This window comes from Coregonus lavaretus (genome assembly GCF_964263955.1).
Source record: "Coregonus lavaretus genome assembly, chromosome: 2".
Classification (NCBI taxonomy): domain Eukaryota; kingdom Metazoa; phylum Chordata; class Actinopteri; order Salmoniformes; family Salmonidae; genus Coregonus; species Coregonus lavaretus.
The window spans coordinates 36,855,384-36,877,462 of record NC_139989.1 but is presented as its reverse complement, the minus strand read 5'-3'; the positions used below and the strand labels follow the sequence as shown (position 1 = coordinate 36,877,462).

General features: G+C 45.0%; 2 protein-coding genes across 3 annotated transcripts; both read right to left on the bottom strand.

The window, feature by feature from the left end:
- Positions 1 to 818: 818 nt before the first annotated feature.
- LOC311147685 (protein CASC3-like) lies at positions 819 to 15,495 on the bottom strand. Of its 2 annotated transcripts, none has more exons than XM_084184439.1 (13): positions 15,282 to 15,495; positions 14,488 to 14,512; positions 14,296 to 14,351; positions 13,215 to 13,421; positions 12,957 to 13,102; positions 12,615 to 12,788; positions 11,182 to 12,083; positions 10,581 to 10,642; positions 10,333 to 10,441; positions 8,711 to 8,818; positions 4,357 to 4,559; positions 3,665 to 3,805; positions 819 to 2,760 (listed from the first exon to the last, which is right to left on the bottom strand). In XM_084184439.1, exons 1-13 carry the CDS (start codon positions 15,465 to 15,467, stop codon positions 2,722 to 2,724), a joined length of 2,358 nt encoding a protein of 785 aa, XP_084040565.1. In that variant the 5' UTR covers positions 15,468 to 15,495; the 3' UTR covers positions 819 to 2,721. The 2 variants fall into 2 exon arrangements, with proteins under 2 accessions (XP_084040565.1, XP_084040566.1); XM_084184440.1 differs by having other exon boundaries at positions 3,616 to 3,805; positions 15,282 to 15,494.
- Positions 15,496 to 15,862: 367 nt separating this feature from the next.
- LOC311137451 (male-specific lethal 1-like 1) lies at positions 15,863 to 20,399 on the bottom strand. The gene is made up of 9 exons (XM_084171962.1): positions 20,351 to 20,399; positions 18,726 to 19,539; positions 18,132 to 18,328; positions 17,760 to 18,025; positions 17,470 to 17,534; positions 17,311 to 17,378; positions 17,010 to 17,134; positions 16,698 to 16,770; positions 15,863 to 16,580 (listed from the first exon to the last, which is right to left on the bottom strand). Exons 2-9 carry the CDS (start codon positions 19,389 to 19,391, stop codon positions 16,490 to 16,492), a joined length of 1,551 nt encoding a protein of 516 aa, XP_084028088.1. The 5' UTR covers positions 19,392 to 19,539; positions 20,351 to 20,399; the 3' UTR covers positions 15,863 to 16,489.
- Positions 20,400 to 22,079: the final 1,680 nt, after the last annotated feature.

The window sequence follows — 22,079 nt, the reverse complement described above, 5'->3', positions numbered from 1 at the left end:
GTTCTCAAGTCTGCACATTCAATTCCACTTTCATAAACCACATGACAATCATAGTTTTCCTAGATTTTGTTTAATGTTCCTCTGTCTAAACAAGATTTTCTCCACAAATAAGAAAAAAAACGTTTATATATTCAAACACCTATGAAACAAACAAGCCCTCACAGTGTTGGCAGGTCTAGTCAAATTAAACATGTCAAACCTATTTATCCGTAAGGCAGAGAAAAAAACATTTAAAATAACATTCTTACCAGCCATTTCTAAACATATAACTTTTAATACAACTCAATTTATACTGATTCAGGTTTTATTTTTTTAAACCTATTTAAACGATGCATCAATAACTTGCCCTTGTCGGGCAGACTGTAACAGCGTGCAGCCACCAGCACCAACTGAATTAATTTCACAATCATATCTATGTATGTATAACATGCATGTATTGTAGATGTTAGGCTGCTTTTAGACAGGCAGCTCATTCAGACTTTTTCCACCTACTAAATTGTTTTTTTGACCAATCAGATCAGCTCTGAAAAATATCTGATGTGATTGGTCAAAAGACCAATTAGTGGAAAACATTCAGAATTGGGCTGCCTGTGTAAACACAGCCTAAATTAAAGGGATTTTCTCAAGGGAAAAACATTAGGGATCAGCAGTATGTTCTGCAAACAGACAAATCAGATCCAGGCCTCATCAGTCACTCAGTGGGGGGAATAAAAAAGGAAACTGCAAACTTCCAAACAACCATTTCAGTTCAAAAGCCAGAGATATCCTATTTTTATTTTATTCATCCATAACCATGTATAAAGAAAACAGACTTGACGTCCCTGCCGACTTTTATTCATAGTGACAGTATTCATTTGATTACAAGGTGGTAGTATTTCTGCTCATTTAAACCACAGCTTTAATATACATTTATCTATATACACTTACATTAGAAAGCGATCACCAAGCAGTAGCACTGTCAAGTACATCAGTTTCAGGCAAGGTTAAATGGTTCTCTGGTAATACAGTATTATGTTTAAAAAACAAAAACAGTACAATGTGGAAGGTATCAAGAGAAAAGGAAAATAACTTGAAATTCTAGGGTACTAGCTATAGGTAAGCACCATCTGTTTATAGGATGTATTCTTTATCTAAAAAGTGTGCGTTTACAGGACTTGAAACCATACAAAAATTATAATAAGACCTACAATGCTGTTGCGAGATGAAGTGAGACATTTATTTGGACAGTGTAGCAAAAACTTTTCATTTGGCTCTATACTGCAGCATTTTAGATTAAAACGTTTCATATGATGACTGTCAAGTGTCACCTTTTATTTGAAGGTATTTTCATACAAATCTGTTAAAACGTTTAGAAATTACAGCACTATGTATCTAGTCCCCCCATTTGAAGGTATCATACGTATTTGGACAAATTCACTTCTAGTCTATTAAAGTAGTCAAGTGTAGTACTTGATCCCATATTCATAGCTCACAATGACTACATCAAGCTTGTTAAGATTCAAACTTGGATGCATTTGCAGTTTGTTTTGGTTGTGTTTCAGATTATGTTGTTCCCAATAGAAATGAATGGTAAATAATGTATTGTCATTTTGGAGTCACTTATCGTAAATAAAAGTAGAATGTGTTTCGGAACATTAATAAGGATGCCTCCATGATTACAGATAATCGTGAATAAAATCGTTAATCATTTTGAATAAGAAAGTCAAAAGGCATATATAAATCATCCCCACCCAAAAAATGCTAACCTCCTGTTATTGGTAATGGTGAGAGGTTATCATGTCTTGAGGGTAAGGTCTTTGTGCCTCAAACTCTCTCACTCATTATTATTCAAGATTCATTCATGATTATCTGTAATCATGGTAGCATCCAAATTAATGTAGAAGTGTTCAGAAACTTTGATCTACGTTAATACACAAGTGAATTTGCCCAAATATTTATGACATCTTCAAAATGGGGGGGACTAGATACATAGTGCTTTCATTTTTAAAAAGGGAAAAACATGAAAATAACCTCAAATAAAAAAAACCACATTCTGTACTGTCGCCTCGTATGAAACATTTTATCTCAAATGGAGTAAAGAGACACATTTTAAGTTTTGCTTCACTGTCCAATTAAATTCGTAGGGGAGTGTAAATGTTAGCTAGAAAATTAGCAGGATTGCGGAAACACCGGAGTAGAATGTCTGGTGGGTGGGACAAACACAGCTATAGCTAACCTACATAAATGACCATCTATCCCAGTTAGAACGCTCCATAATACTCACATGACACATTTAACCCAGTCCTAAACATTTGTTCGAGCTTACAACATATTGTTTGCATGAATATACCTACAGTTGAACGACAGATTGTTAGAAGGAACAAATATCTATGAATGTCATCATTGGTGTCACGTAATGTTTAGAGGAATTGTTACCAAGGGCTTTCTTTAACAGTTTTATATGGTTACGTTTTATAGGGTTTTTAAGACAGCACACCACTCAGAGGCAAAACACTGGTAGGTGAACCAAAACAGCAAAAGCCCTTCAGTATTGCGGGCGACTGACCAATAGTGCACCTTAACACAAGGCGGATAACATCACAGATAAAACTTTTAAGATAAAAAATAAAATAAAAATCCTATTCATCATCCGCTCCACACGTGGTGCTGGTCCTTGATTGCAGACCCCGTCTCCCTGTCCCTCGCTCTCTTCCGACTGGCGTAGCCATTCGGAACGTCGTGCTAGGATCTGACCTCCTGACTGGGCTTCCCACTCCGGTTCTGGAGAAATGGCAAAAAACGGGACAATTCAGCACAACTGCTCTGTCGCGCGACTTTTGGATTAGGCAGGAAGAGGGAGGTGAGAGACCTGAATGCATGGTTCAGCAATACAATTGAGCTCACTGGAAAAGTATCGAGACTTTCTTGCAGCTAGGTGTTAGGCATTCATTTGTTTGAAGGTTACCTCTGCACCAAAGCATATCTCCGCTGGGATTTTGAATCAAGTTTGTGTGTGTGTGTGTCCACTCACATCTCGAAAAGAGACATCAGTTTGAAGGCTGTATTATTGCCTGGGGCTTTTAGGAGGAGCTCTAGGGGATAAGAGGAGCTCGTCTGTCAGAACGAACTGGAGAGCAGAGATCTAAACACACATTCAGCTGCTTAACTCCGGCTCACCAGAGCCACTGGCCTTACTTCACACGCACCCAAGGCAAAAACACCATTTGATTTAGACATGTCGCCTACTTTTGAACGGGAGCTCAAAAAAAATGGAGGAAAGCAAGTGCCTTTATGGCTATGGTATTACTTGACCTAAAGCTACACTTTCTCTGGGATAGGACTATTCTGTGCTTCTCCCCCACCCAACTCTCCAAAAACAAATGTATCATCATGGTCCTCTGTAGCTCAATTGGTAGAGCATGGCGCTTGTAATGCCAGGGTAGTGGGTTCGATCCCCGGGACCACCCATACGTAAAAATGTATGCACACATGACTAAGTCGCTTTGGATAAAAGCGTCTTCTAAATGGCATATTATTATATTATCAAAATCTTTTTTTTAACAACCTCCTCCCCTTGTCCTACACACCGGCAGGTGGATTCTGGGTGTTTGAGTGGGTGAGTGAGGGAAGACTTGCCGATTGTTGGGTCGCTGGGGTTTGGGGCTCACTCCGGGCCGTACCCTACCTCTGGTGGGGGAGGTTTGACGGTGACGGGCTGGGAGGAGCGCCGTGGAGGCGAGGGTTTGGGCTGGGCCTGCTGATGCATTGTGTCGTAGTACGTCACCCCACCGTACACCTGCGACTGGCCGTACACCTGCGACTGGGCCTGAGGGGAGAGGGAGTTACAGTAACTGCACACTGCATTGGGAAAGTACTCAGACCCCTTGACTTGGGTATGACGCCAAGCTTGTAGCATCACACCCAAGAAGACTCCAGGCTGTAATCGCTGCCAAAGGTGCTTCAACAAAGTATTGAGTAAAGGGTCTGAATATATGTAAATAATGTCTGTTTTTTTATTGTTAATACAGTTGCAAACATTTCTAAAAACCTGTTTTCACTTTGTCATTATGGGGTAGTGTGTGTAGATTGATGAGGAACATTTAATCAATTTTAGAATAAGGCTGTAACGTAACAAAATGTGGAAAAGGGAAGGGGTCTGAATACTTTCCGAATGCATGTGTGTAAATACCAGAATGTTTGTAACATGTCCTACACATTCCTAAATGTTAAGGGTGGAGTCGAATAACTCCTATAAATCTGGATAGAACTGCAGAGCTGTCAGAATATTGCTACAGTAATGTGTTGCATTGGGTAGAATATATAGCAACATTTGACACGCGGATATGGTAGCTATGGTGTCGAGGGCAGAGGACTCACCGGAGGGTTGTACATTGGGGGCAGGGTGGCTCCTGCCGGGTAGGGGTAGTTGGTGTTCCCAAAGGTCATGACACCTGGTGGAGGGTAGAAGGGCGGGGCCAGCAGCTGCTGTGGAGGGGGCTGTCCAGGGGACATGGAGACAGGGGGAGGAGCGTAGAGAGCCGGGTTGGGCATGGGTCCGCTCGACTGGTGGGGGTGTAGACCTGAGGGGAGAGGGAGACCGGAGGGGATCATGGGGGTGACCAAAGCGAGAGACAATGTCCACCCATTCAGTAGCTGACACCATACCAGCATTTCTGGTCAGGAGTAGGAGTGTGAACGTCTAAATGAAATTGTTAACGTAAAAAAAGAAAATCCCTAACTGAAAAAGGTTTGTCCCCCCCCACAAAATTAAAATCACAGTACAGTCATCACAAAGCTACCATTAAAAAGGCCAGGATCATCATCGGAAAAATACAAATTAAACATACCTAACGCAACAATGCTGTAACGTTAGTAGGTGGAGATATACATCTTAAATTATTTGCCACGAATAGAAAGCGCTCTGCACGTCATCATCGTTAACATTTGGAAAAATGGCAGCGGGTGAGACAGGGAAGCAACAGCAGCAAAGTCCTGTATGACAATACTATGAGAGGTTAAATGTGGTGAAATGCAAACTTTGCGAGATGGAATTGAGCTACAGTGGCAGTACAGGTGCAATGCTCAAACATCTGAAAGGGAGTCACCATGAAACCCAAACCATTGCTGGCAGCAGCACAGGACCCCATCAAAAGACAGACAGGCTCTTCACACGAAAGAAGTGCGATAAGGGGTGGATTAAAATAACAGCGCTTATTAGAGAAATTGCAGTTAATATGCAGCCTTTGTCAATGGCAGAGAATCTGCTTCAATGCCCTGATACTATTTCTAGAACCAGATAAGATACCATGTCGAAAAAAACCGTGACGGCCCGGATGGAGAAAATGTACAACGATTGCTCTGCGAGTACAAAGCGTGAGTTCTCAAACACCACAGATTGTTGGACGTCGGTCGTACATCACTGCCACGAGCCATCGCATTGACATTAAGTCCCATGTACTGACAACATAGGTTCTCTGCTGTGTGCCTGTCTATCACTGTCGCTGAATGGGTGGGGGACAGCAGTAAAGTGAGCGCCGTCTGGCAGCCATGACGGCAGTCGGTTGAACGGCATTGCCCCCTTGCGGTCATACGCATAACCATATCTACATTGAGAATTCACATGTAATTTTAGGATTTTTTTTATCGTTTAAACCATAAAATGGCAGTTTAAAAAGGTTAAGACAAATTGTACATTTGTCACATCCCTAGTCTGGAGGCACTTCAGGAAACTACTCAGATGGTCGACTGCTTCCTTTTGCTCATTTGAGCAAATATCCTTTGAGTCCCTCCTTGACACTGTAGCTCACATGAAGACCTGAAGCATGCTGTATTCTAGTTCATGTGGATCTCAGTGCTGCGTTTGATACTCTTGATCATAACATCCTTGTTGACCGGCAGGAGATGTGGGTGGGAATCTCCGGCGTTGCCCTCACCCATTCACTATGGTGTCCCTAAGGGGTCAATTCTGGGCCCGATCCTTTCCCCCTGTACATGCTTCCCCTGGGTGACATCCGCAATCATAACAATACCCTTCACTGCTATGTGGATGATACAGCTTTATCAAACCAGACCCATTGACCAATCTAGCATAGCTACCTGTCACAAGTATCTTGCTGACATCAAATGTTTCTCCAGGTCAATGATAAGTAATCAAAGGTTGTTTTATTTGGCCCCCACCTTGCTAGAACCCAGATTGTAAATAAGCGTGGTAATTTTCCACCAATGTAAAGCCTACGGCCAGAAACCTTGGCGTCTTCTTTGACCCTGACCTAAACCTAAGTCCTGCTTTAATCATCACTGATCTGGAGAAAGTTTCCTCAAGCCTAGATTACTGTAAGTCTTTGTACACATCTCAGACAGAAATCACTCCATCATACAGTTAATTCAAAATACTGCAGCTCGGCTTTTAACAGGCACCAGAAAATCTAAATCAACCATATCACACGTATTTTAGCTTCTCTTCACTGCCTACCAGTCACTTTTAGTATAGATTTTCATTTATTAAATCACGTTTAAGGCTTGGTTTAGCCCCATCCTACAGTGAGGGAAAAAAGTATTTGATCCCCTGCTGATTTTGTAAGTTTGCCCACTGACAAAGAAATGATCAGTCTATAATTTTAAATGGTAGGTTTATTTGAACAGTGAGAGACAAAATAACAAAAAAATCCAGAAAAACGCATGTCAAAAATGTAATAAATTGATTTGCATTTTAATGAGGGAAATAAGTATTTGACCCCTCTGCAAAACATGACTTAGTACTTGGTGGCAAAACCCTTGTTGGCAATCACAGAGGTCAGACGTTTCTTGTAGTTGGCCACCAGGTTTGCACACATCTCAGGAGGGATTTTGTTCCACTCCTCTTTGCAGATCTTCTCCAAGTCATTAAGGTTTCGAGGCTGACGTTTAGCAACTCAAACCTTCAGCTCCCTCCACAGATTTTCTATTTGACCCCCTCTCAATCAGAAAGATTTCTGGCTCCCAGGTGTCTTTTACACGGGTAACGAGCTGAGATTAGGAGCACACTCTTAAAGGGAGTGCTCCTAATCTCAGTTTGTTACCTGTATAAAAGACACCTGTCCACAGAAGCAATCAATCAGATTCCAAACTCTCCACTATGGCCAAGACCAAAGAGCTCTCCAAAGATGTCAGGGACAAGATTGTAGACCTACACAAGGCTGGAATGGGCTACAAGACCATCGCCAAGCAGCTTGGTGAGAAGGTGACAACAGTTGGTGCGATTATTCGCAAATGGAAGAAACACAAACTAACTGTCAATCTCCCTCGGCCTCCATGCAAGATCTCACCTCGTGGAGTTGCAATGATCATGAGAACGGTGAGGAATCAGCCAGAACTACACGGTAGGATCTTGTCAATGATCTCAAGGCAGCTGGGACCATAGTCACCAAGAAAACAATTGGTAACACACTACGCTGTGAAGGACTGAAATCCTGCAGCGCCCGCAAGGTCCCCCTGCTCAAGAAAGCACATATACAGGCACGTCTGAAGTTTGCCAATGAACATCTGAATGATTCAGAGGAGAACTGGGTGAAAGTGTTGTGGTCAGATGAGACCAAAATCCAGCTCTTTGGCATCAACTCAACTCGCCGTGTTTGGAGGAGGAGGAATGCTGCCTATGACCCCAAGAACACCATCCCCACTGTCAAACATGGAGGTGGAAACATTATGCTTTGGGGTGTTTATCCGCTAAGGGGACAGGACAACTTCACCGCATCAAAGGGACGATGGACGGGGCCATGTACCGTCAAATCTTGGGTGAGAACCTCCTTCCCTCAGCCAGGGCATTGAAAATGGGTCGTGGATGGGTATTCCAGCATGACAATGACCCAAAACACACGGCCAAGGCAACAAAGGAAGAAGCACATTAAGGTCCTGGAGTGGCCTAGCCAGTCTCCAGACGTTAATCCCATAGTAAATCTGTGGAGGGAGCTGAAGGTTCGAGTTGCCAAACGTCAGCCTCGAAACCTTAATGACTTGGAGAAGATCTGCAAAGAGGAGTGGGACAAAATCCCTCCTGAAATGTGTGCAAACCTGGTGGCCAACTACAAGAAACGTTTGACCTCTGATTGCCAACAAGGGTTTTGCCACCAAATACTAAGTCATGTTTTGCAGAGGGGTCAAATACTTATTTCCCTCATTAAAAATGCAAATCAATTTATAACATTTTTGACATGGGTTTTTCTGGATTTTTTTGTTGTTATTCTGTCTCACTGTTCAAATAAACCTACCATTAAAATTATAGACTGATCATGTCTTTGTCAGTGGGCAAACGTACAAAATCAGCAGGGGATCAAATACTTTTTTCCCCTCACTGTATATCTCTGATTTTTTAACTCCCCATGAGCCAGGACACAGCCTGAGATCCTCTGGCAGGGCACTGTTGACCATTCCAAAGTCTAGGTTGAAAACGAAAGGAGACCAGGCATTTGCCATTAGGGTCCCTAGCCTTTGGAATGGTCTACCAGAGGAGATCAGGCTTGCAGATTCAGTGCCTCGTTAAATCCTTCTGAAAATGTTAAAGATCCCTCCACTTTTATAAAGATGCTTTTAATGTATGATTTTCACTAGCTATCTTTTTTTAATTCTCCTTCCTCATGTCTTTGGTTCTTTGTAAGTACTTTTATTTCATATCTATCATCTTAGTTTTGAGGGTAACTGCTACCCATGCCATGTTGTCCCTGGGTCCCCTGGCAGCAAGGTGACAGACACTAACCTGGGTGCCCTGGATGGGGGAGGTGCATCTCAGGCTGGACCAGCATGCCCTGGGGTGGGAGGGGGGCGGGGCTGTCACCGTGGGCATAGATTGGTCCTTGATAAGACACTGCAGGAGGAGACAATATAGCATTTAAACTCACGGTTTGTGCTCTACAATCAGATATGTTATTCTACAACTCCACCACCAAACCATATACACTACATGGCCAAATGTATGTGGACACCTGCTCGTCGAACATCTCATTCCAAAATCATGGCCATTAATATGGAGTTGGTCCCCCCTTTGCTGCTGACAGCCTCCACTCTTCTGGGAAGGCTTTCCACTAGATGTTGGAACATTGCTGCGGGGACTTGCTTCCATTCAGCCACAAGAGCATTAGTGAGGTCGGGTACTGATGTTGGGCGATTGGGCATTGCTCGCAGTCTGCGTTCCAATTCATCCCAAAGGTGTTCGATGGGGTTGAGGTCAAGGCTCTGTGCAGGCAAGTCATGTTCTTCCACACCGATCTCGACAAACCATTTCTGTAGGGACCTCGCTTTGTGCACGGGGGGGCATTGTCATGCTGAAACAGGAAAGGGCCTTCCCAAACTGCTGCCACAAAGTTGGAAGCACAGAATTGTCTAGAATGTCATTGTATGCTGTAGCGTTAAGATATCCCTTCACTGGAACTAAGGGGCCTAGCCCGAACCATGAAAAACTGTCCCAGACCATTATTCCTCCTCCACCAAACTTTACAGTTGGCACTATGCATTGGGGCAGGTAGCATTTTCCTGGCATCCGCCAAACTCAGATTCTTCTGTCGGACGTCACTCCAGACAATGTGTTTCCACTGCGCCAGAGTCCAATGGCGGCGAGCTTTACACCACTCCAGGCGACGCTTGGCATTCCGCATGGTCTTAGATCTTTCATGAATCTCCCGATGAACAGTTATTGTGCTGACATTGCTTCCAGAGGCAGTTTGGAACTCAGTAGTGAGTGATGCAACTGAGGACTGACGATTTTTACGCGCTTCAGCAAATGGCAGTCCCATTCTGTGAGCTTGTGTGGCCTACCACTTCACGGCTGAGCCGTTGTTGCGCCTAGACGTTCACAATAACAGCACTAGCAGGGCAGAAATTTGACAAACTGACTTATTGGAAAGGTGGCTGTGCCACGTTGAGAGTCCCTGAGCTCTTCAGTAAGGCCACTCTACTGCCAGTGTTTGTCTATGGAGATTGCATGGCTGTGTGCTCGATTTTATACACCTGTCAGCAACAAGTGTGGCTGAGTAAAGCCTAATCCACTAATTTGAAGGGGTGTCCACATACACTATATATACACACAAAAGTACCTGATGTGGCAATCATGTAATCATGTGTTAAACAATGTAGCATATTTATTTGTACAGTTTATCACAGCACCACAGATACCCGTGTACCCTACCATTCTAACTAACCTCTCAAAACAAGTTTTTTTTGCTTTGTTTTTAAAGACAGCATTCTAATGCAGCTACAACATGTTGTGGTTGAGTACTTCTTCTACCAGAGCCTGGCTCTGAGCCTATGGACAAAGAGACACCGGCTAGTGTGTGTTTTCAGTTGTGCCCGGCCTCCTGGTGGTAGTGTGTGGCACTGACTCACTGGGCTCATAGTAGTGACCCTCCATGACCCCTATGTGCATAGGAGGAGCGGGCTCGGGGCTTGGCCTCTGGCGCTGGGACGAGTACCGCTTTGCCCGGTTACCAGCTCCCTGAGATGGAGAGAAAGAGGGTGAGCGCTGACAGAACCACTCAAAATGTCAGGTAAAACGCCAGATTTCCTCTTAAAGGCAACATATAAATGACTATGTACAAAGATGGGTTTCTGTCAACACAAGTAGGCCTACTCACCAGCTCTTCTATGTTACTGTATTGTGGAGGTGCTCCACCCATGTGCATAGAGTTAGGGATGCCTGCAACAAGACGAAAAAGGGTTGACGACACGCAAGCAAAACATATCCAACTAACTGATCAGCTGCTGCTGTTTAGTTGCAGTGAGGAACACGTCACATCTCATAAGCTTCATGTCAAACCAACTACCAACGTGTAGATCTAACTAGGGTTTCTGTCCTGACAAATGTCCACATTTGAGGCACTTTAAACCTTGAGTGCAAAAACTAACTTTCATTTTGCATGATAAAATCCTCCCAGGCTCCAGACTACGTGCAAGGATGCACCACCACCTGCACTGAGTAGATAAGCCGGCTTAAGAGAGAGACTTCCATTCCCACACTGCCTGCCCCCACTTCTCCACACTGACTGTACTGGCCTCATTATGTCAACCAGCCACACTGAACGGTCACTGACTGACTGACTCAGTGCTGCACCAGGGAGCTGCTGCTAAGCTTCAACTGGGCTGCTGGTGCAGTGGTGACTGAGCTGCTTGTAATAGTGCTGCTGGAGCTATGAGAGAATGTGTCACTCCATAATACTCAAGAGACAGAAGGCTCACCTCTCATCTCAGCGCGTAGATACGAAGATGGGTTCTGGGCCCAGTTCTGTCCAGCCAGGCTGAGTCTGGCCAGGTCCTGATCCAGCCCTGTGAGTCCTGTCCCCTGGCTGCCCTGGCTGCTGTCTCCAGCATCCCCCGGGCTTTGACCGGGGCCCTGCCAGGGCTCACTCTTCAGGGCCGAGGAAGACACGGTGGAGGCAGGCTCCTCCAGAGAGGCCTGCTTGCCCAGCTCAGTGGCCCGGGTGCGAGTCCTCCTGGCTAGGGAGTACGACTTCTTCTCCACGGGCCGCTCCGGAGCCGGTGAGGCATCGCGGGTAACCGGGTTGTCCGCCGGAGGAGCAGATCCCCCTCGCTGCTGCTCCTGTCGTCGTAGCGGTGCAGAGTCCCTTTCTCGATCACCTTTGCCACTGTAGTGGCGATTGTGGTACACGGACTGTGACGTTGTCACAGTAGTGGTGTTGCGCTCGTCATCCTCCTCGCTGCGGACCTCCTCCACCACTACTGAAGGGCTGCGCTCCGTATGGGCCCCTCTGTTCCCCCGGCTCCTGGGGCCTCGTTCGCCATCCATGGGCGGTAGGCTCCGGGTCTGGAGGGGCTCGGCGGGGTGGGCCTTAGGGCCTGGCCGTTGGGACTCCTGGTTTCTGTCATTCCGGTGCTGGGCCTGGGGGGGGCGGTTGCCCTGGAAGCCCCGGGCTGGGGGGTGGGAGGAGGGCCTGGGGGGGTTGTTGTTGGTGCGCTGGGTGTTGGGGGCTGCTGAAGGGGGAGGACCAGACTGCTGCAGGGCCACGGCTGGGGGGGCGCTACGGCTGTTGGGGTTCCCTCCCTGCTGCCAGGAGGTATGGACGGGCCTCTCCCCGTCTACATCCCGCCAGCGCTTGTCCCGGACGGGAGAGGTGCTGTGTCTGCAGAGGGAGGAGAGGAGGCTAGTGTCAGGACAAGCTGCTAGAAGATAGCTAGTAGACCAGGGGTGGGCAAACTGTTACGCAGGCAAAATGATGGTTTGATTATTTTGGGTTAAAACAAACACTCCAGGCCACTCGACTGTCTAAAACTAGATAGAAAGTATGTAGAAATTATAATGGACCTATATAATGTTCAAATAACTGCCCCTTTTCTGTCCCGCAAATAGCTTTTGACTAACAAATCAGCCCGTGAAAAAAAAAATCTGTGCGGCTCTCCACTGATTTTTTTTATTTATCTCAACGTGACCCTCAAGCCAAAATTATTGCCCACCCCTGTAGTAGACTATTGCTGTAATTCATGAGATTACATTGTATGGGGATAAATTGTGCCTGTTAATATACATTGGCAAGATAGACAATACTGGTATTTGTATTTATTAGGGATCCCCATTAGCTGGTGGTTAGTGTTCGAGGCTTTCAGGGACATGGGGATTTGGACACAGGGTTAATAGTGTTAAGGGGTAGTAGTACCTGGGCTTGCGCTGTCTATAGGACCGGTCATTGGAGCCACCTCCGTTGCGGATGTCATAGCCGTAGATTGAAACCAGCTCCTCACGTGACTTGGGCGCCTGCTCCTCCTCCCTGAACCTATCGTGTTCCCAGCGACCCTCATCCTTCCACAGCTTCCTGTTACGACCCTTAGGCCTGGAGGACAGGAAAGAAGCCGCAAATAAATCAATAAACAGGTTTACCAATGAAACAACATCAGTCTATTACTAGGAGTCATCCATCCTTTCTGTGTGGTTGTTGGTCACGTTTAGCTAGTTCCACAGAAAACATTTCATGGACAAAAGGGTAAACGTTCCCCCTTACCGTTCCTCCTCCTGTGCGTTTCCTCTGACGTCGTGCTCAAAGAACATTCCCTTACGGGGGATATAGGCTGGGTTATTACGATCCTGGTCATCATCCAGCTTCTGGCCTGGTTTAGTGCCTTTATTCTCAGAGTCTTCTGTACTTTCCTGGTTACAGGGATAGGACAAGTAGAATTACTCAAAGTTATTGACCAAACCAATATACCTATATTTGTAGGTGATTCTTTAACTCTAATTTCTTTTCAATTAAGCATCTTACCTGTCCATCCCCACTTTGCCGCTCCCCTGCCAGGTTGCCTTTATCTTCACACTTCACTTCTTTACTTACACCTTTCTCAACCTCCTCTTCCTTCCCCCCTCCTTCCTGCAGCTCCTCCTCCACAGCAGGGGTGTCGGCAGGAGTGGGTTTGGGCCCAGCAGCCGGTGGAGGGACCTCTTCTTCCTCCTCTTCCTCCTCCTCACCTCCCTGAGAGAGAAAATACAAGACTTGAGTTAGTCTTGTTTTATGTGTATCATTATCAAGATCCTGTCAGAGAGCACAGTGCAAATGTCCTTAGAGTCGTACTTATTCCAGTCAAAACCATCCATGCATAGTGGACAAATTACACTTCTCAGAACCACAGTTTAGCCCTCATTAAGAGGATTCCAGTACCATTATGGAGTACATCAATGGTTGATTTTTTAAAATGTGTCTGCAACTAGGGGGCTGCTACAATGCAGAAGGTCTGTGTTCCGAAATACCAGTACCTGTATCAATGGTTGAAACCTGCTCATCTCTTCAGCCCCTCCAGGATTTCGCTGAGGCAATTCTGACATTTTGCATGGCAATATGCACTGATTTTGTCCAATTTGTCACAAAAATGCACCGACGAGGGAAAAAGTTTGTTGATGTGTGCTTAATTTAACCATATTATGCAGTAAATGTGCAGTGATTGGTTGAAATTGTGAGCCCTCTTTTTTTAGTGTGGTGATCGGTCAGATAATATTGCGATTATTTCACTGTTTTATGAGGTGATAGTGCAGGATTGGTCAAATTTGCAAGCCCTCACATAATATACTGGGAATTGGGTCACAGAATAGCAAAATCCTGGAGGGACTGTCTCTTGTTTCATGGTGATGGACAAAACAATTTTCACAAATACTTTGGAAGTTAGATACATCATGATCTTGCCAATCCACTAGTTGGGCTATTCTGTTGGGAGAATGAGGAACCTTGGGTTAGGCTCATGAAGCCTGCGTTACTGAAATTCAAACAATGTGGTTAGTCATATACTATGTTGCCCAAGTGTCCATGCAAATTTTACCCTACAGCATTACTCTGTTCAGCAGTGGCAACTCACCTCTGAATGGGAGCCATTCTCCTCAGGATCTGCACTTTCATAGTCAGAAAGGACAGCTGCAAAAACAAACATAAAATGTGTCTGAAAAAAGTACTTCAACTGTTTAACTGTACTATGATCAGTGGGAAATGCCTCAGGTGTGTGCATCATTTTAGACAGGCTATTGGATTACATCAACAAACACTGACTCACCTTCTCCTACACCATCTTCACTTTCCTGTTAAGAAAGGATAACACTAGTCAAACAATGTGAATGGGTTGACAACAAATAGCAACAATATGTAGCCTACACACCACGTTGTCAGGCAAACATGATACAAACTCTTACATCAATTATTTAGTAGCAAGTGGGGGCATCTGTCACTTGGAATGTACCCTCTTAATGACCAGGCCATTCACAACCATTCATTGTGCCAAACATGGATTCCTCACATCACTAGGGATATCGATAAATATCAACAAGCTTTGGCGTGGTGGTGGCCATTTAAAACAAGAGGGTGAAGTTACTGAATGCTAACGTATGCCAACGTTAGCTAGCTTATAAGCTTAACTACAAACACTGATAGTACAGTAGTTAGCTAAATTAAATACTTTCCTCTAGCTAACCATTAGCTAACGCGTTCCTATCGTGGTAAACGTGCTATCTAGCGTTACCAAACAAAGTCAGCTAGCTCAAACGAACTGTGTTGTCTAGTTAGTTTACGGTTTGGCGCTACACACGGTTCCCGGCCGAACATGAGCGAGTTAGATGATTTATGAGCAACATTAGCTGGATGTGGCAAACTAAAAACATGGGGATGCGGCTTGGCCTAACCACTGGACAACTATCCGCGCGGTACTGTTCCATTCCCATAGCCGGCTGACTTGTTGACCCAGCCACGAATTATGGTAGTGAGCAGGCTAATGTCAGCCGAGTTAGCTAGTTAGCCAACTAATCAAGTCCTATTATATTGATCGGCTTCGCGTCTCGAGAGCAAGACACTCACACACTCGGATTCAGCATCATTTTTCGGCACCACACGAACAGCTGGTGCCTCAACTGGTTCAGGGTCCCGTACTCGGGGCTTTGTCGTTGGGGAAAGGGACTTTCCACTTTCTGATCCCGAACCAGATTCATCGTCCTCCTCGCTGTCCTGGGACGCGCGCCTCCTTCGCCGTCGCCGGTCCGCCATCTTAGGAGTCAGATAAAGGAAACCGGAAGAATGCCAGGAATTGTGGGTGAATGTTAGTTACGCAATTCCGCCCTAGCCTCCTCGAGCTTCTTTTTTTTTTTTAATCAAGGCATTGCAATCTTTCTGCCAAGTTTATCTTTTCAATTAGCAAGTGTCGTTAATTGGTTGTTGAAGCATTTTGCAATGATTAAGTCAGTATGACTACATCTGTGAACAAAATTATAAATATCCTGAAATCTGCTCAGAGTTGAATGAATATTAATTATTATCCAGAGACAATATATTGATAGTGATAAAATAAAGATCCACTTTCACTCACTACCTAATTCTTCCCCAATTCCCATTATGGTCCAGTGCTTTCAAGGTAATTTATCAAATCAGGCACAGACACCATCCAAAAGAAACAAAGTCATGTTCATAAAGCATTTTTTAAATTACAACATCTTGTTTGAAACAAACCATAACTGCTGCTGAAGCGCTTTCAACACATCTCACTCTCCTAATGTCCAATGTTTTTTTCCTTTTATCTCCAATAGGAGATCTCCTTTCTATAGGATGCAACAGCAATCACATACAGATGGGAGACAGAGCCATTCTGCGCTGTTCAAATATGAGGCATGTCAATGTGAATGACACGTCAACAGTTTGTAGAGCTTTAGCTTGTTTGCGGAGGAATTTTTGGGGTGAAGTTGCAAAGAGGAAAACTGTCCTCAAATTAACCCAGTGGAAATCCAGAGGAGAGACAAATATCTCTGCTCTTCCTGGATAGTCCACACCACCCTCAGTCTTCTTCCAAACCAGCCCTACCATGAACAAACAATAGGATCTGTTCTGCAGTCCAGCAACCATGTCCAAACTGTGGCACAGTGCATCTTTTGATTTGAGGGGATTGTGGCATGCAATTCCCCCACCCCGAGTGTATTCCTCTCCCAAATAACAAGGCAGACATTCACAGAGGGGTGCCGCCTGGCACCAAGACCGGCCGGTGTCTCCTCTCTTGGACTCAGTTGGAAAGGACAGATTTATTTTCGGCATGTCCGGTGGGGGGTTTGCTTTTTGGGAACCTCTACTCGACAGCGGCTCCGCTCGTCCAGCCAGGGCAGGTCAAAGCTCCTTCAAGGGTGAATAGAGAAACACAGGGGTTTAAGTTAGGAAGCAAGCACTCCGATTGTATTCAAGTGATGTTTAGCTTGGTGTTACTCAAGAACCAGTGCGTATGACTCAACTCACCGTCTTGACAGCTTTGGCAGAGGTCGGCCAAACACCGCCACTGGAAGGTGGGGGGTGATCATGAGGGACTCCACTGAGGATAAATAAAGAACACTTTCATAAGCAATGAGTACAAGACCCTGCTCAGTATTTCTACTGACTACATTTCATCTCAACTGACATCCCTTATGGGATAGTTGCTTTTTGGCCATATCAAATTTTATTGGTCACATACACATATTTAGCAGATGTTACTGCGGGTGTAGCGAAATGCTTGTGTTCCTAGCTCCAACAGTGTTAGCATCTAACAATTCAGTGTATAGGTGGACTTACCATCCTCAGCTTCTGGGTAGAAGGAGAACACTTCTGGCTCACTCTCTTGGATACCCTTCCTCTTGTTCATGCGCTGCTGCAGTCGCTGGAACATCCGCTGCTCACGGATCCGCTGGATGTCCCATCTATGGGAGGTGAATGAAGGAGAGTGAAGAACACAGCGACGGAAGGTCAAAATAAGGGACACACAAAAATAAGGAGAAAGGCAGAAAAGAGGTATGCCAGAGAAACAGACCGACTCATAGCAAGAGTTGGTCAGACACGAAAACAAAGCATAGTGAAAACTCCAGCCCTCCCTTACCTCTTCCTTCTCTTCTCAACCAGTTCATGCTTCGAGTGGCGCTTCAGGAAGACATTGTCATCCAGATTCTGCAAGAGAAAACAGTTTCTTTAGACCTCCTGACCGGGGGTCCAATCTGGACTTCCACCAGCCTTCGCACAGTGCAAGACAAGTACCCACCTCAGGGATATCAGATGCCTCCTCCTCTCCCAGGGGCTCCATAAGGTTTTCCTTCCATGAGGGAACTGTGTACAAGAGGGAGAAGGTCATTCCACACCCATGCAATTTTACAAATCCTGTTTAGCACACATTCCCCAAAAGATAAAGCAACAAAAAGCAATAACGTGGCCTATTCCAAAATACTTAGGCCGAAGTCTCTGCCTTTTTATGCGCTGTTCATACTTATTTTGCGCTTTTCCCTATTTTTTTGGTTCCAATACAACCATTTCATGACAGTTTGTAACACTCACTGGCCACAGGCTCCTCCTTCTTGGGCGAGGGCTCTCGCGAAGTTGGTGACGGGGGAGGCACATGCCAGCGACACAGGTACATGTCTGTCGTTGACAGGTAGTCCAATTCCTCAGTGGTGGCCGAGCTGGTCCCAGGAGACCCATCCGAAAACTCTTCCCCGTCCAGAGGCTTCTCTTTGGGGAGAAGCGCCTCCTTGTGTGGGGACTGGGAGGCCTTGGCTTGGGCACGTCGTTTGGCTGCCCTGGGGTCCTGGAAGAGGAAACGCCTATTGGAAAGAAAAAACAACAACCGTTAGAGGAATTGCGTGAAGGACAATAAGGGGCTTAATTAAAAAACAACATTGCTACCTCTAACTGAATGTGGAGCCCTACCGTTTGTGGCCCTTGCCTCCTCTGCCAAAATGCAGCGTTCGGGGTGTATGGCTGCTGCGGCCCTCAGACAGCCCCTGCCCCTCTGGCGTCGCCGCCTGGTTTTCCTGCTGGCTAGGGGTGCGGGTGGGGCGCTGGTCACACCCATCCTTCTTACCCAGCTGCAGACGGCGCTCCATGCGCTCGATCCGCGCCATGAGCTGCGGTAGTGAAAAAACCTGTCACCTCATTGGGGCTAAAGTGAGGTTTATACCCCCTTATGATTTGGCATTGAAATTGTTTGTCTTGAAGGGTTGCCTATTCTCTTAAACACTTGTGAGATTTACTGTCCATAAGAGTACAACAAAAAGATATTGAATGTACTTGAGGCTGATTTAGTTGACTTCAATTACATTTCACTTCATAGAAACAATGTCATAATAGTGCTGCACTGCTATTACATCACAATACCACTGGTGGCATTGTGGAGCTGGCCTAGGTTGGAGGGAAATACCTGCTGCTGGTTTTTCTGGAAAATTCTATTTTTCACCAAATATACTGACCAGGATTGACAATTGAAATGTTATACATTTGTGTTTGGAGTGTTTGCTAGCATACCATTTCCTTCTCAGCTTTGAGGTCATCTATCTCCTTGCTCTTGGACTGGAGCTGCTGTTGCTGTTGTTCAATGAGTTCCAGCTGGAGGAGGAGGATCTGGCGTATGCAGCTAGTCTGTGTAGGGGAGTGACCAGGTCCTTTCCTAATATTCCCTCTTTTGCCCTCTGGGCTGTGTTCTGATGACTGTGCTACCGTAGCAGCCCCTCTGACCTCCCTCCCACCCACTGCATCGTCCCGGGGCTGTTTGATAGTGTTGAGCACTGCAAGGTCCGTCTTGCCCATATTGCTGTTTGTCTGTCCTAGTAGTGTCTTGCTCTTGACTGGTGTGGTGCCTTCGCCCCCCATCGGTTTGCCCTGGGGAGTTTGGGCTCCAAAGCTCACCCAGTTCTCCTCTTGCCCCGACCCAAGCCCAGGGTTCTGTATAGATCCAGGCCTGCAGGTAACCTGTCCCTGTCCTGGCACCACCTTGGCTTTCCCCTGGAGCTGCTGGCCGCTGCTGTTGTGGATAGTGCCCAGCACGTTTGGGACTCCGATGACGTATTCACTTGGCTCCCTCCTCAGGCCGATGAAGGAATCGGGTGTTCCTCCCGCTGGAGCTTTGACCAAATCAATCTTCCCTACTGTGTCCAGCTTATATCCTCCACTTGTGAAAACAGTGGATGTCATTGTTGTGGCAACCCCACCGCCAGAACTCTTGCCAACCAACGCCCACCAATGTCCTCCTGACAGGGGCGTTGGTGGCACAAAGAGCTTGATCTCACACCGTGGATGTTGTTTTTCCTCAACTGTGGGCTGTCTAGATATCCATGCAAGCCTGAAATACAAGGGAGGGATGTCAGATGGGCACACAGTTAATTCAACATAACCTTGTGTCTATAAGGCATAAACAAACTAAAATCAAATGTTGAAACAAACAGGAATCAGCCACCTTTTAGCAAGTTGGACACAGCGCCCTCTCTTACAGCAGATATAGCCCAACTAAGAAAGCCACTTAGCTAGTAACGTTAGTGTTCTCAATCTCAGGTAGGTACTAACTACAATTTCCCAGTCACACATTTCTATACGTCCATGAATAATATGTATGATATTGACACATTAACCAACAAACTGACACAATAACAACAAAAATCGAACTACCAGGAGATTAGCTGACTTGCATCTCAACAACACCGGCATGGCTAGCAGACAAGGTAAGTTAGTTAGCTAGCTAGCTTATACAATCATTAAATAGTGGAGTTGAGTTTAGTTGGCTACCTAATTATGTGTATAATTGACCTAGCAGGTGTTTGAAAGAAACCGGGTGATTGGAGAATACATAATGCAGCGACTGGCAATTGCTTGGTTGCAAGGGAAACAGTTATAGAATAACAAACGTTACAGCTGAGATGCAGTCCCTTAGTTGGCTAGCTAACTGGTTAGCCAGTCCTCCATTTTAGGTCCGAAGGAAAGAGCAAAACAATGACAGCCACTTTGCCTTCAACCAACCCCGTCTCATTTGACGCCATTTTAACTTTAAACGCTTTACAAAGTTATGTTTTTCTCTCGAACGTTATAACATTGTGCTTTACACTTATGACTAAAGGCCACCTGTCTATTTGATATTCTCTGTACTCATTCGAACTCACCTATCGCCTTGATGGCCCCCTTCTCAGGTCGTTTGAAAATAATGAAATTGCGCATGCGTTCCCTGTATGCTCGCCTCTGATTGGTCAATCGGCGAGCGGTTGCACTGAGCTCAAAGGATTTCCCAAGAATAAAAATGCCAAGACAAATGCATATTCCTACCTAATTTTTATGATTGTTACAATTTGTTGTAGTTTATATATTTTGTACAATCATGTAACCATGATGAAATTGTTATGGTCGAGAGAGTTCTTGTCATATTTTCTCTATTCACACTGGGATTAGTTGCAACCAATTGGCTACTGGCTCAGTCACCACCAATGATTTTTTTAAAAAGTACTGTGGAATGGATACAGCATATGGCATTTAATCTGCTTGCTTGCTGTTAGGTTGGGCTCTTCTCTATTTTGGGAGAGGCCAATTCTGGGCTCCCTAATTCACTCTTGTAATGGAGTTATGTTGATTGAAGATTAGTTGAAGATAAACCATTACATGTTACCACTTTTCTTATAAATTAGTTAATATCTCTCAACATCTTCTAGACTAGAGACCACAGGCTGTTACATTGGTGTTAGTCACTGTGGATCAATCCTGCTCTTTTACCACAAGAGGGCATAGTTTACTAACTGAAACGGGTGTCAGTCCCACCCAAAGATTCGGTCCCACCTTGTGACGCTCACTTCAGGCAACAGTGTTGTAGGCAATTGGTTTATACCAATGATGTATATAAACTCTGTGTCATTGGTTGTAGGTCTATCATTGTTTGCAACGTAACATTCAGGTGCAACACCTGTTTTTAGGAAACAGTTTTTCATAAGCATGCACGAATAAGCCTACTTCAACAGCCAAAAAGCAATAGCCTACTATAATATTTTAACAATAACCTATTAATACAAAGAAACGTTAAAAAAGAAAAAGTTATGCCTCCACGGTGTTAGGTCGTTTTTCCGAATAGGCTATAGCCTAGGCCTATAATATGAAGATATAAAAATCCAAGATTATGTTGCGCTTCTTTCCTCACATGTCTCTATACTTCTCCTCTGAGAAGTGTTTACATGGATGTAGCCTATGACTGAGTGATGCTACAATCTGAAGTGGTATTTTCCCCCACGAAAATAGCAGAGGATCGGCAACCACTCAAGTATGCCTGGTCGTAACAGCGCCCCCGTCACGTGGACAGGCCCGGTGACCATGCATATCCGCTGCAGTGTTTATTATTGTCGACTCTCCTCTCACGCTCCCGGGCTGGCAGAGCCGTCCTCTGTTCTACAGCTCTCACATGGCGCACGGGGACCCTGTGACAATATATGCACCTAAGGATTATATATATATTTTTACATAATGCTATAATAAAACCGAGAGGCAGTTAAATAGTCTTTACGTTGTTTTATTTATGGTATTCTTCTCAAGAATGGTAATGAACTCTGCCAGGTTTTCTTCTGCATGTCATATGGATGCTGATCCAATTCAGGATAGTGTGAGAGGTTTCCTCTATGCACTGTGCATTATGGCATAGCTTACAATGTTGTTATTTGATTGGAATAAATGAATTATAATTTTGCCTAAGGTTATTGGGTAATTTTAAAATAAACTTGATGTCCCTAATATTTTGGGAGAAAAATAAGGACACATTGGATACGATCATAAAACACTACGAGCTGGACTAATTACTTAGTATTTGGAGTATGAGACATGCTTGATTATATACCAGAGAAGAGAGGCATAACATTT

Excerpts from the sequence above, each read along its gene's own strand:
- LOC311137451 (XM_084171962.1), bottom strand. The coding sequence starts at position 19,391 with ATGACATCCACTGTTTTCACAAGTGGAGGATATAAGCTGGACACAGTA. Across the intron at positions 18,329-18,725 it reads TCAAAGCTGAGAAGGAAATG|CTCATGGCGCGGATCGAGCG; the intron begins GTATGCTAGCAA and ends TCACTACCGCAG. Across the intron at positions 16,581-16,697 it reads CTGCCAAAGCTGTCAAGACG|GAGCTTTGACCTGCCCTGGC; the intron begins GTGAGTTGAGTC and ends TCACCCTTGAAG.
- LOC311147685 (XM_084184439.1), bottom strand. The coding sequence starts at position 15,467 with ATGGCGGACCGGCGACGGCGAAGGAGGCGCGCGTCCCAGGACAGCGAG. Across the intron at positions 13,103-13,214 it reads GGCAAAGTGGGGATGGACAG|GAAAGTACAGAAGACTCTGA; the intron begins GTAAGATGCTTA and ends CCCTGTAACCAG. Across the intron at positions 2,761-3,664 it reads TCAAACCTCCCCCACCAGAG|AACCGGAGTGGGAAGCCCAG; the intron begins GTAGGGTACGGC and ends CCATTTCTCCAG.